Raw genomic sequence first — 14,530 nt, forward strand, 5'->3', positions numbered from 1 at the left:
AAGCTCTCTGGGCAGTCTGCAAAAATTAAAACCACACAGACAGCATAAAAACAATATAAAATATAAAAGCATTAACACTACAGTATAAAAGTACAACCAGCGTAAAACCTAGCAGCAATGCAGAGATTTAAAATATTTATTTATTTATTTATAGTATTTTTATCCCACCCCTCAGCAAAAAAAAAAAAGGCTCCCGGAGCATCTTATAATCAGTGAACGAAGAAGATAGTCCCTGCCCCCCAGGCTTACAGCCTAAAAAAGACACAACTCACAAGGAAAAGGCGATGGGGAGGGAAGAGGAAAAAAATTACATAGACTGTCAGCAGGGCTAGTGGGATGGCTCTGCTCCCCACTCTCATCTCCCAAAGGAGGGGTAGTCCAACTGGAGCAGGCCCTGATGTTCCCTTTGCCTCCTCCTGTCTCCCTCGCACCGTCTTCAGTAACAAATTTAAAACAGCAGAGCTAAAAGATTAGAATGTTAAAATTCCTGGGAGAATAAAAAGATCTTCACCTGGTTCTGGAAAGAGTACAACTTAGGTGGCAGGCGAACCTCTCTAGGGAGCTTATTCCACAACTGGGGTGCCACAGCAGAAAAGGCCGTCTTCCTGGTAGCCACCCGCCTCACTTCCTTTGGCAGGGGCTCCTGGAGAAGGACCACTGAAGATGATCTTAGGGTCTGGGCAGGTACATATGGGAGGAGACGATCCTTCGGGTAACCTGGACCCAAGGTGTTTAGGGCTTTAAATGTTCATACCAGCCCTTTGAATTGGGCCCGGACATGGATTGGTAAATGGAAGCGGACAGTAGGAGGGGGAAGATGGATATGGGAGTGGTATCCAAGAGAGCCACCATTGTCATTGCCCACACTGTCTCAGTGTATGGACATCTCATATGGATACTTCTGAGGGAGTATGGGTAACTGCAGTGGTGGAAGGGGGGCATGGGACTGCCCAAGGATGCTGGCCCTGGCTTGCAAATGCGTGAGAAGTGTCTGCTAAAAGTTTAAACTAAGGAGTCCTAAGGCAGGTTTCGAAGTTTTCTTGAACACAACTAGTCCCTAAAACTGTGGGTTGTGTTAATGTATAATACAACATTCTTGTCAAAATCTTCAGCTATGGTTCTGTGTCCTGGCTTTTCGAGAAGCCAGCTCAACCTTTTTTTTTTTTTTTCTAATTTAGGCATGCCATACCCTGTTATATGTTTACAACCTGCCAACGAACCGAGACAGCAAAAGTGTCTGCTACAGACTCCGGCGTTTGTCAGACAACTGCGGTGGGAAAGTACTGACTATTTCTGGCAGCAGTGCAATCCTCCGCTTCTTAAATCAAGAGAGTGCTGAACGCGCTCAGAAGCGAATGGAGAACGAAGATGTCTTCGGAAATAGGATTATTGTGTCTTTTACCCCCAAAAACAAAGAACTTGCTGAAGCCAAGAATGCGAGCTCTGCCGGAGCAGAAAAAGTTAAGTCTCCCAAAAAAGTGAACAAGAACATAAAGCTATGCCTTGTGAACAGAGAGTCAAACGATCAAACTTCCACCACCAAAGCAGTTGCAGGGAAAGGCCCTCAAGCACATGGGTCAACTCCAAAGAACACGAGTGTTAAGAGCTTACAGGTACCACCTTCACAATTTCCACCTTTTAAAAGCTTAGGGTGCAATCATATGCATGTTTAGACAGAAGAAAGTCTTACAGCTCCCAGCATTCCCCAGCCAGCCAAGCTAACATTACTGGCCCCAGTTTTGCACATAGCACTGGCTGTTCCCCCTCGACCTCTACAAAGCAGCACCAATTTGCACTCAGCTGAATGTCCATCAACATCCCTTTGCAGATTTTCACACTGAAAGTTTGCACATCAAGGGGGCATAGTCAGTGGCTTATGTGATGTCAGAAGCTGGGCTCCTTTCTGCTGCATATCAAACTTCTACTAAGCACAAATGTGTAGGAGGCGTTTGCCTTTTGCTTTCCATAGTAAACTATCACTTTTGCTGCTGGCAATAAATATTCCTTAACTAGTTGACCTCAGTCGTCTAAACCAGCCTTACCCAGCCTGGTGCCTTCCAGATATTGTGGACTTGAGCTCCCATCATTCCCAGCCAGCATGATCAATGGGTCAGAAATGCTGGGGATTGTAGTCTAAAACATCTGGAGGGCACCAAGTTGGGGAAGGCTGGTCTAAACGAATTGTGAGTGGATCTGAAAGTACAAAATGTGCATTGATCCATCTGACATATTATTTGCCAGTTACTTTTATTATTGCCAGACAGTGGGAGAGGAGATCTGCTTTGCTTTGTCACCGACCTGTTCCTGCTACTCTACATTGATCGTTTTTGAGGGTAAACCTTTTTTTAATTCTGGTTTTCAATTGGTGAAATGTAACATCCTCATGTGTGCGTTTTTAGCCTTTTAGAAAATGAAACTGGAATATTTTATGCGAATTCTATAAAATGAAAATTCTTTAGAGCCAAATACTCAAAATCATTTTCTAAAAAGTCTTAAAGTGCATATAAATCTTAAAACTACAGTTCTTGCTGTCTTTGGGACTTACTGAATGTCCTCTCTCCCCCAGTAACCTTTGACTTTATAAAAAAAAAAATTAGGTCTAGAATGTTTAAATGCCAGCATTGCTGTTGTTGCATTTGATTTGTATTTATTCTTAACATCTCTAAACTATAAACTGCTGGTTGCCTTTAAGCTACCGCAATTAGAATCAATTTCCTAAATCCTCCCTTGCTTGTTGTCTTGCATTTTTTTTCCTTCCTTCAAGGAATTGTGTCATATGGAGCCAAAGACCGCGAGAGCCTCTGAGAACCGCCAAGACCAGCTAAGAGAGGATGTTGCTTCATTACAAAATGATTCCAATGCAGCAAGTTGTGTACCCCCAGCAACAAAAAAAACAGGAACAGGAGAATCCATTCATAAAAACAATCAAAAGTATGTCAGGAGCAAGACTGAATTTTGTCAAAGCATGAATCAAAATAACAAACTAAAGAATGCCATTCTCCTTTACGCAGGAAAGATTTGTTTGCAGCAAGAAGCATCAACAACTCCCCAGTAGAGAGAAAAGAGAAGGATGACATATTCCAAGTTAGCTACCCATCCGCTTTCAGCATGCTCACAGCATCAAGACAGCTCAGTCCTATTCTACTATCTCAGAGTTGTTGGTCATCGAGGTAAGCAGCTATTTGCAACCCAACGTTCTGTAAGTACTCTGGCGAGCGTGTAGAAATTCTGATCTCCGGTGTCAGCAATGGCTCTGAACATGCCATGTGGATGTTTGTGCAGGTATGAATCTGACCCTAGTGTTGAAGTCAGCAGGGAAGCTTTTGCCCCTAGTATGCCCTGAGTCAGGCTGGAGGTGCTTGGGAAGTTGAGATGGTATTTGATGGTGTCTTCCTTTCTCTGTACCTGTCAGCATTAGGTTAGTGTTTCACTTTTATTTCTTTATTTGAAGTATTTGTTTGCTGCTTCTTGGACAAGAAAACTCCCAGAGCAGGTTTCATATAATCAATTAAACAAGGCAGCCCCTGCGTGTAGGCTTACAACCTTAAGACATGACACACAAGGAAAAAGGAACGAGAAGGCAAGAGGGAAGAGAGACCCTTGTCTTTTTCCCCAAAGTAAAAAATGTGGCATTGATGCAAGGCTTTGAGGGGTGGTTGCTTGATGTGGGTGTGTGTTCCAAGGGGCAGGGAAGGGGTGTGGTGTGAATTTGTCGCCTCTTGGTTTAATCTGTGCATCGCAAACCAAAATCTGCAGCCCCAATCCATTTGGCATGAAATAAGCCTGTTAGATGATTATGTCTGAGACATTACTTCCTATGAAGGAAAACCTTCTCCAGTCTCTTGAGGGGGAAAATGCTTTTGCTTACAAATCTGTAAACGCCTAAAGGGATTTCTCTGTCTTGTGTGTATTGTACAGTGCAATGAATGATGCTAGAATTCTCTTTTCTCCTTCCTATTTCATCAGGAGTGTGTCTCCAAATGTTTCAAATAGATCTTCTCCACTAACCTTCAATGTCATAAATCATACTGGTAATACAGACCGTCCAGACCCTTTTGCAAATGGAGTGGACGTTCAGATTAGCAATATAGACTACAGATTATCCAGAAAAGAGCTGCAACAAACCCTGCAAGAAACATTCTCTAGGCACGGGAAGGTAAACCATAACAATTATTGTACCCAAGCTGTTTCAGTTCTTGGGGTCACACAAATGAATGTGTACATGCTTAGCTTAGGCAGTTGCTGTGTAATCGCAGCTCAGGAGCGGAAAATAGATTGTGCATGTAATATTTCCACTGTAATAGCCATGCATACAAAACGAATAAGAGAGCAATCCTGTGGCACGTTAGACACTGTCTAGCGGGTCATAGGATATGCTGTTTTCCGGGAACCGACCTCAGAGCCCGTGCTCCAAGGGTGGTTCCCAGGAAACCGACTGCCCGTCTAATCTGCGCTGCCTTGGAGGCAGCGTAGAGAAGCCCCATCCTCCGCACTCGCAAGAGGAGCATGGAGCAACTGAAAGAGGGCGGGCCTGGGGGCAGGGAGAGCAGAGCTGCACATATAACGCATCCAATGTGTCGTACGGCAGCTTCCTCTCATACAGTTGGGCCCACGCAGCTAGACAGCTGAAAACGGCTGTCTAGCGAAAAATAGCAAGGCAGGAGAGGCACGGAGGGAATGATCCCCCCATGCCTCTCCTGCCTTGCTTTGGATAGGCGGTCACCTCCGAGTCAGAGGTGGCTGCCTATCTATTTAGGATTTTGCCCTAAAAGTCTTAAATGCAAGGTCAAAGAAGTGCCTTGTTCCAGTGCCTCTTGCAGAGTCAGAAGCAAAATGTGCATAACATGCTCAAATCGTTACTCTTACAAAGTATTAAATGCCTATAAGCCTGAACTTGCAGTGGCTAGGTTTTTTATTGTTGCTATTTTAGTCAACTTGTAAATACATATTGGGCATTAAATACTTAAGGTCCTTTGGGGGCGTCTTGAGGGTGATGATAAGCTCCAAGTTTCTGATCTGTGATTATTGTTAACTTTTATCTCTTATTTCAGGTAAAGATGGTAGAACTCAGTCCTCATACTGATTATCAGCTGAAGGGTATCATTCAAATGGAGAATCTACAAGAAGCGATCAGTGCTGTCAGCAACCTTCACAGGTGCAAAATTGGCGGCAAGAGGATCCAGGTCTCACTAGCTACAGGAGCCACCAATAAGTCTCTGGCATTAGTTAGGTAAAAAAAAAAAAAAATCTAAATTACCTTCTATAGTGATTTCATGCAGACTATGGATGGAGGGTTCTTAGAAAACTGGGTCATTTTCAGACGAGATCCCAAGTTATTTTTTAGCATAGAGAATAATACTGAGAGGAGCTTTACCAGTCTTCAGATAGAATTACTAAGGGCACAGTCTTATCCAGATGCCCCTCAGCCTTCAAACTTGGAGGCTGAAGGGCATGCTGTGCAGAGCGGGAGGAGAGCGGAGGCAGGCTTCTCCTCCGCACTTCTCCTGATCTGCGTTTTTGCTAGACGGGCATTTTTGCCCATCTAGCTGGGGCTCTGCAGAGGGAGAAGGAGTCTGGGGACAGCTCATATCCCTGCTTCTCCAGTCCCCTTCCTGCCCACAGAACCATCACCTTTCCCTCCTCTCTGAGGTCGCCATCACAGTTCACTCCATGCTGGCTGTGAGAGAGAGGAACAGGGAGCTTGGACTCCTGGGTCCGAAGTTGGACCACTATCTCCAACCTCAGATCCAGGAATCCAAACTATCCTATGCGTCCCCCCCATGCTGTCTATAACCATAAATACTTCGGATGGACAAGCACAAGAGCAGCTACTTTGACAACTCCGTTCTGTTAGTTTAGGTGGAGATTCCTACCTCAGCCATTGAGGTAGGAACGAGTGACCCCTTAAGGTCATCTTAGGTCATATATCAAACGGTATTTGTCACTGCAGGTGAGGATGCATGAATCCTTGAGAGCGTTAGGTAACATTTCAACTTCTGGTGTTAGTTGTACTTAACTCATGAGCTCCGTTCTACCTCTCTAAGTTGAGGTATTGGTTCTCATGAAGAGTTAAATGCCTCCCCTGTGCTATGTCAATGCTCTTGCTTTCTAGAGAATTCTAGTGAATCTAGGGTAAATCCAGAAGGACATGGATAAGAATAGCATGATCCACTGTGCCTGTTCTAACACCACAACTTTTCCATTTGCAGTTCAGAAGCAATGTCTATTCTTCAAGATGCTCCAGCTTGTTGTCTGCCTCTTTTCAAGTTCACAGAGATCTATGAGAAAAAGTAGGTTTGAAACTTGCGCACTAAATTTAGTTTTAAGAAATCCTGTATGTTTATAATGTAATCCTTTGTGACTACTAGTAGTTTTGAAATGAATATTCTTTGCATGAATAGGGAATGGCTTATCGTCCCCCTACCTTCCCACGTTACTAAAATCTTCATTTCATTATTTATTTTTAGATTTGGACACAAGTTAAATGTATCAGACTTATATAAATTAACCGATATTGTAGCAATCCGTGATCAAGGCAATGGACGACTTGTATGTCTCTTACCTAGTAGTCAAGCTAGACAAAGTCCTTTGGGATCTTCACAGTCGCATGATGGTTCTTCTGCTAATTGTAGCCCTATCATATTTGAAGAACTGGAATATCATGAACCTATTTGCAAACAGCACTGCATAAATAAAGACTTCAGGTAAGCTTTGTTTCAGATTCTTCCATCTTACTCTGGAATTAAAGTTGAACCTAAATAAAGTTGAAAGCAACTTCTGTTTCCAATTAGCTTCTAGATCTGAGTAGGATCTTAGGGAGCTGCCTTATGCTGAGTGAGACCATTGGTCTGTCTAGCTCAACGTTGTCTACAGATGTTCTCCAGGGCTTCAGACATGGGTCTTTCCCAACCCTACCTAGAGATGCCCGAGACCTTTCACATGAAAAGCATGTTCTCTGCCTCAGAGCTGCAGCCCTTGTGCTGCTTTCATGGGTGCGAAAGATGGCTCACGCCCATGCAGATGAAATACAGTCTCCTGGGTTTATACATGCTAGGAGAGAAGCCCCATTAATCTGCTTAGCATTCATACTACAGTGATACCGCACTTACCGCAAACATCCGTAAGACTATTTACTTCAATAGTAGTAAATTAAAAACGCTGGCTTTTCCAGCTTGCCAAGTTATGGGCCATGCTGGACATAATGCTTTGTTTACTCATCCCAGTATAAGTTAACGATTGTTCTTGTTACTCTAGTGAACATGACTTTGATCCTGACTCCTATAAAGTTCCTTTTGTGGTTTTGTCTCTGAAGACCTTTGCACCGCAAGTTCATAGCTTATTGCAGACCCATGAAGGGACGGTGCCGTTACTCAGGTGAGATGGTTCTGTTGCCCTTGCTCTCCCATGCAGTAAGGATCTGGGTGAAATTATTTCTCACACAACCCCCGAGAGCATCATTTTTTAGGACCTGAGTGTGTGTATTGAATTTCGACGCTCAACTTCTATGTAACCATGTGTCAAGGGCTCCTTGGAGGCCTCTCTCAGTCTAATCCAGTAGCCAAGTCCAGACACAGACAAAGGGGTTCTTTTCAAAGCTTTATTCCTCTCTTACAACTTAACAACTCTACTGTTAGCAACTAGATATGAGCAGCAGAGTACCTATGCCCTAAGTTGGAACAGTTGGTCCCTGTTTGAAGGAGAATTACTGGCAGACCCCTGAACTTAAGGACTAGGGAGAGTCCCTCCCCTTTTCCCTTGGATCCTCTGGGCACAGCCGTTGTTTGCGCGCCAACCGGGCACTACGCCTCCTTTCCGCGCCCTCCATTTGGCACCGCTCTCTGCGTCGGCGTCGCACGTCCAGCAAGTCTGCTTCCCGCACTCTATCACTCCCTGGACTGCTATCTAAGCTAGGAATGCTGGTGGGAGGAATCTCCGTCAGCTGTTGGCCCTGGGAAAGAGGAGCACGCTCCCCTCCCAGGAGTGACTCCTCTTCCTCAGAATCAGAACTACTCTGGGATTCTATGGGCTCAGTGTCCACCCTGACATCATGCAGCGTGTGTGTTCAATATTGCAAAACCCACAATACTGCAAAATCACATGAGTTGGGTTTATCAAGTTGTGCAGCATGGATCATAAAATGTGTAGCAACTGTCTTTTGGTCCATACGTCATACAATGCATACTGCAGTGTGTTAACTGTTGCAAAATTGCCCTAGGCTTTTGTAGATCCATGTCTGACTCTAAATTGCTATCAAATATCTGGTTTTCACTGACCCAAAGTCAGCTGCTGGTCATGCCAAAATTATTTGTTTCTTCATTGGATAGTTGATCCTGACTAGTTATGCCAACAGCAGGACAACTTTAGATTGTAATAAGACAGGCTGATCTTAAACGCAGAAGTATACACAACAATTGGAACGTATTTGTTGTTGTTGTTCAGTCGTTCAGTCGTGTCCGACTCTTCGTGACCCCATGGACCATAGCACGCCAGGCCTTCCTGTCCTGCGCTCTCTCCCGGAGCGTGCTCAAGTTCATATTCATTGCATCGGTGATGCTATCTAGCCATCTCATCCTCTGCCGTCCCCTTCTCCTGTTGCCTTCAGTCTTACCCAGCATCAGGGTCTTTTCCAGAGAGTTTTCTCTTCGCATTAGGTGGCCAAAATATTTGAGCTTCAGCTTCAGTATCTTTCCTTCCAATGAGCAGTCAGGGTTGATTTCCTTTAGGATGGACTGACTTGACCTCCTTGCAGTCCAGGGGACTCGTAAGAGTCTTCTCCAGCACCACAGTTCGAAAGCATCAATTCTTCGGCGCTCAGCCTTCCTTATAGTCCAGCTCTCACAGCCATACATTACTACTGGGAAAACCATAGCTTTGATTAGACGGACCTTTGTCAGCAAGGTGATGTCTCTGCTTCTTACTATGCTGTCTAGGTTGGCCATAGCTTTCCTCCCAAGGAGCAAGCGTCTTTTAATTTCATGGCTACAGTCACCGTCTGCGGTGATCTTGGAGCCCAAGAAAGTAAAATCTGTCACTGCTTCCATTTCTTCCCCTTCTATATGCCAGGAAGTGATGGGGCCAGATGCCATGATCTTAGTTTTTTTAACGTTGAGTTTCAAACCAGCTTTTGCACTCTCCTCTTTCACCCTCAACAAGAGGCTCTTGAGATCCTCTTCGCTTTCTGCCATTAGGATGGTATCGTCTGCATATCGGAGGTTGTTCATAATTCTCCCAGCAATCTTAATTCCGACCTCTGATTCATCCAACCCGGCATTTCTCATGATGTACTCTGCATATAAGTTAAATAAGCAGGGTGACAATATGCAGCCTTGTCGTACTCCTTTCCCAATTTTGAACCAATCGGTTGTTCCATGTCTGGTTCTTACTGTTGCTTCTTGACCCTCGTACAGGTTTCTCAGGAGACAGGTAAGGTGGTCTGGTACTCCCATCACTTTAAGAATTTGCCACAGTTTGTTGTGATCCACACAATCAAAGGCTTTAGCATAGTCAATGAAGCAGAAATAGACGTTTTTCTGGAATTCTCTCGCTTTCTCCATGATGCAGCGAATGTTGGCGATTTGATCTCTAGTTCCTCTGCCTCTTCTAAACCCAGCTTGTACTTCCGGTAGTTCTCGGTTCGCATACTGCTGAAGCCTAGCTTGTAGGATTTTGAGCATCACCTTGCTGGCATGTGAAATGAGCGCAATTGTGCAGTAGTTTGAACACTATTTGGCGTTGCCCTTCTTTGGAATTGGAATGTAAACTGACCTTTTCCAGTCTTGTGGCCACTGTTGAGTGTTCCAGATTTGTTGGCATATTGAATGCAGCACTTTAACAGCATCATCTTTTAGGATTTTAAATAGCTCGGCTGGAATACTGTCATCTCCGCTAGCTTTGTTGTTACTAATGCTTCCTAAGGCCCACTTGACTTCACTCTCGAGGATGTCCGGCTCAAGTTCAGTGACCGCACTATCATGGCTATCAGGGACATTCAGATCTTTCCTGTATAGTTCTTCTGTGTATTCCTTCCACCTCTTCTTAATCTCATCTGCTTCTGTTAGGTCCCTGCCTTCTTTGTCCTTTATCATGCCCGTCTTTGCACAAAACGTTCCCTTGAGATCTCCAATTTTCTTGAAGAGATCTCTAGTCTTTCCCATTCTGTTGTTTTCCTCGATTTCTTTGCATTGTTCATTTAAGAAGGCCTTCTTGTCTCTCCTTGCTATTCTCTGGAACTCTGCATTCAGTTGGGTATATCTTCCCCTTTCTCCCTTGCTTTTCACTTCCCTTCTTTCCTCAGCTACTTGTAAAGCCTCCTCAGACAGCCACTTTGCTTTCTTGCATTTCTTTTTCTTTGGGATGGATTTCGTTGCTGCCTCCTGAACAATGTTACGGACCTCCGTCCATAGTTCCTCAGGCACTCTGTCTATCAGGTCTAATCCCTGAAATCTATTCCTCACCTCCACTGTATATTCATCAGGGATATGATTTAGGTCATACCTGAACGGTTTAGTGGTTTTCCCTACATGCTTCAATTTAAGCCGAAATTTTGCAAGAAGCAGCTCATGATCTGAGCCACAGTCAGCTCCAGGTCTAGTTTTTACTGACTGTATGGAGCTTCTCCATCTTTGGCTGCAAAGGACATAATCAATCTGATTTCGATATTGACCATCTGGTGACGTCCATGTGTAGAGTCGCCTCTTGTGCTGTTGGAAAAGAGTGTTTGCTATGATCAGCATGTTCTCTTGGCAAAACTCTATTAGCTTTTGTCCTGCTTCATTTTGTACACCAAGGCCATGCCTGCCTGTTATCCCGGTGATTTCTTGACTTCCTACTTTAGCATTCCAATCCCCTATGATGAAGAGGACATCTTTTTTTGGTGTTAGTTCTAGAAGGTGTTGTAGGTCTTCATAGAACCGATCAACCTCAGCTTCTTCGGCCTCAGTGGTTGGGGCATAGACTTGAATTACTGTGATGTTGAATGGTTTGCCTTGGATTCGTACTGAGATCATTCTATCTTTTTTAAGATTGTACCCCAGTACTGCTTTTCCCACCCTTTTGTTGACTATGAGCGCTACTCCATTTCTTCTAAGGGATTCTTGCCCACAATAGTAGATATGATGGTCACCTGAATTAAATTCGCCCATGCCTGTCCATTTTAGTTTGCTGATTCCCAAGATGTCGATGTTCAATCTTGCCATCTCATGTTTGACCACCTCCAGCTTACCTTGATTCACTGATCTGACATTCCAGGTTCCTAAACAATATTGTTCTTTACAGCATCGGATTTTCTTTTCACCACCAGACACATCCACAGCTGAGTGTCCTTTCGGGTTTGGCCCAGCCGCTTCACTCTTTCTGGCGCTACTTGGAAATACCCTCTGCTCTTCCCCAGTAGCATATTGGACACCTTCCGACCTGAGGGGCTCATCTTCCGGCGTCATCTCTTTTAGCCTTGTGATACGTTCCATGGGGTTTTCTTGGCAAGAATACTGGAGTGGGTTGCCATTTTTCTGCCTCTGTTTTGCTACAAGACTTCCCAAGGGCTTGATTATAAACAAGTAGTCTGTGAAGTAGTCCTATAAGCATTGGCTGAACACTTTTCTATTTTGGTTTGTCTTCTACAGCTTTGGTGACTGCTATGCTTCAGAATTTAGCAATCTAGAAGTAGTGCAAGAAGGCCAGGGAGGTGTTCCTCTGGAGCACCTCATCACTTGTGTTCCTGGTGTTAACATTTCTACTGCCCAAAATGGCATTAAAGTTGTAAAATGGATACATAACAAGCCACCACCTCCCACTGCAGGTATGTGTTTCATTCTTCTTTAAAAATCATTTATTTCTTCATTGGATAGTTGCTCCTGATGTTTGTAACATGCAAACCATTATAATCCTTTGTGTGATTTTTTTTTTTTTAATCCCTAGGACAGGGTTCTCCAACCTTTTTTGGCTCATGGGCACATTTGGAATTTTGAGACACTGTTGTGGGCTCTGTCACAAAATGGCTGCCGTGGCAGTTGTGCGCTTTCTCTCTCTCTCCAGCAGCAAACTCACCACCCCAATCTCTCTCCCAGAATGCACACAGACAGAAGTGGCACTGGGAGGGGAGGAAGAAACCCTAGACCCAGAGAGAAAGGGGGGAGAGTGAAAGGAAGATAAGAAAAATACTTTCTCTCTTAGCTCGATGAACTTTCCAAGCCTGAGATAGTTCTCTTCCCAGTTCTGAATGGGGGAAGGCAGTGAGTAGGGGAGCGCAGAGGCTTGATGGGTGCTGGCGGAAGCCTTCGAAGGCGCCATTGTGTCCTCAGACACCGCATTGGGGACCCCAGACTTAGAATGTAGATAATGAAGGGTGGTGTATAAGTATTTTAAATGAATGTGCTTGGAGGTTGCTGGACAGAGAAAAAGGAAAGAATTGCATTGTCTTTTATTTGTGCTTCCTGCTCCCACTCAGATGAAGGTTAAACCACTATATAGGCAGGAAGAGTACAGCGTATATCAATGTAGTCTGAGATGTACATCAGTGATGTATTTTAACCTATAAAGATCTGTTGTGCTAGGATTGGACAAGCACCCACTAGGACAAAACCCAACAACAACCTGGTAGCCACATTTGTACAGTCCTGCACGTGGGCTTGGCAAGAGCCTCTTGAAAATCTCCTCTTACCAGACATTTTAATTTTAAAAAGCAATGACTAAGACCCACTCTATCTTTACATTGAGTGTTATCAACCAAATACCATATTAAACTTGTTTTGTGGAGACAAGTAAAAAACTGCCAGATTTTCAGGGCACTGCTTTACTTAAATCATTTACATGGTTGTCCCTGAGAGTCTTTTTGTAAGGTATCTGCAGAGACCTTGAACTAGAGTTTCAGAAAAACATTAAGAACTTCTCTAGATATACTAAACATCAAACTACGTTCCTTGTGTCTTTTTAGAGTCTTCAGGTTGTTCTTGTGATATCCATTATGGCTATGTTTTTGAAGTTACATTCTAGGAACATAGCTCCATTGAAAACTGGTGACACTTCTAGTAAAGCACATTTAATATTGAGCTGTAAGTGTCTCCTCCTATCTTTTGGAAAGTCTGGTGTGACTTACAGCAGAGTTGCTTTAGACAGAGAAAGTGTGGCCACAGAGCATTTAGCATTGGAGGCAATAAACGCAGGCTAGAGCCAGTTAAAAGAAGTTCAAATCAACTTACTTTATTGGTACTTTAGTACTTCTATACACATTGACCGAGGAGGCTATCGAACACTGTTTAACTACAAGCACCCCCTAAAGCTGGGTGTGTGAGTGAGGTCATGAGATACGGTTACTTGCTTCTGTTCTGGGGAGACTGCATGGCAGTTGTTGCAGAAGTAAGAGGAGAAGGAGGAAGAAGGAAGAGGAAGGGGAGTTAGCAGGAGAAAGGAAGTGATCAAACTACAGGACGATTGTCCCTTGGTGTCTGGAAGCATGCAAGCTGTTCCTATTATCCACTATTAACCCAGGATCTAAAGAAGCAACTAGTCCAGTATATCCAAGGGGGTTTGCAATTGTAGTGTCAAACAGCAACCTCCCCATCCAAACTTTTTCTTGAAATGGAGTAGTTTCAAAGCCACATGCAGTAAAACACAGGGAATCCATTGTTTGAAAACGAGATTGGGGAGAGTGAGAAGAAAATTCCCACCAAGTGTTTGAAAACCCTTGGGCATGGTATTGGCTCTGTGCATCTCCGGGCACTGTTCATAGTTTTCCTTCATTGCAACGCAAACTTGCCTTCAGACTGTTGGCTTTCTTCTTTGTATTACTTCATCTTAATGGATTTTAGTCTGCAGAAATGTGGTAACCTCGCCCAGTTCCATCATGTTCGTGTTCTGATTTAATCTTATTTGCTGTAGCGCTCATCACATTCCATTTGTGTCCCTTCCTTCTAAGCAAGTGTGTGTGTTTCTTTCCCCTTCCAGAGCCTTGGCTTCTGCGTTCTAAGAGTCCTGTGGGTAACCCACAACTTATTCAGTTCAGCAGAGAAGTGATCGATCTCCTTAAAAACCAGCCATCGTGTATCATGCCTGTCAGTAAATTCATCCCAACATACCATCACCATTTTGCAAAGCAGTGTCGTGTGTCTGACTACGGGTATTCCAAGTTAATGGAGTTACTGGAAGCAGTGCCTCATGTGTTGCAAGTGAGTTTTGCCTCACAGTTCTGTTGAAGTGATGTTGGCTCATCCAAAGGACTGGCTTTAAACAAGAAACCCTTACAGTGAGAGAGTGATGTGGAGTTAATTTCTTTTTACGTGTGTAAAGGTAGCCAAATTTCTGTGGTGTCTTCCAGTCTCTAGCTTTATTTCTCTACTGCTCAGTAGCCGAAGCTCTCTGGGTGGTCCACAAAAATTAAAACCACAAAGTGCAGCATTAAACAATATAAAATATGAAAGCTTAAAAGCACAATATAATAATACAACTAGAATAAAACCTAACAGCGATGCAGAGATTTAAAAATACAGGTTTAAAACACCAGAGCTAAAAGACTAGGTTGCTAAAATGCAAAATA

At 43.8% G+C, this 14,530-nt stretch overlaps 1 protein-coding gene across 3 annotated transcripts in view; it reads left to right on the forward strand.

The window, feature by feature from the left end:
- Positions 1-14,530, forward strand: part of MARF1 (meiosis regulator and mRNA stability factor 1) — a 47,044-nt gene that overhangs the window by 12,768 nt on the left and 19,746 nt on the right. For all 3 annotated transcript variants that reach the window (XM_084818612.1, XM_084818614.1, XM_084818613.1), the window contains exons 8-17: positions 1,179-1,613; positions 2,765-2,931; positions 3,012-3,170; positions 3,967-4,156; positions 5,052-5,230; positions 6,210-6,290; positions 6,468-6,704; positions 7,255-7,374; positions 11,622-11,797; positions 13,942-14,162. In XM_084818612.1, coding sequence (XP_084674738.1) covers positions 1,179-1,613; positions 2,765-2,931; positions 3,012-3,170; positions 3,967-4,156; positions 5,052-5,230; positions 6,210-6,290; positions 6,468-6,704; positions 7,255-7,374; positions 11,622-11,797; positions 13,942-14,162 — 1,965 coding nt within the window. The remainder of the gene's footprint in view (positions 1-1,178; positions 1,614-2,764; positions 2,932-3,011; positions 3,171-3,966; positions 4,157-5,051; positions 5,231-6,209; positions 6,291-6,467; positions 6,705-7,254; positions 7,375-11,621; positions 11,798-13,941; positions 14,163-14,530) is intronic.

The sequence above is a fragment of the Heloderma suspectum genome, chromosome 12, assembly GCF_057233095.1.
Source record: "Heloderma suspectum isolate Gila_16-S chromosome 12, 16-S_ref, whole genome shotgun sequence".
Lineage (NCBI taxonomy): Eukaryota > Metazoa > Chordata > Lepidosauria > Squamata > Helodermatidae > Heloderma > Heloderma suspectum.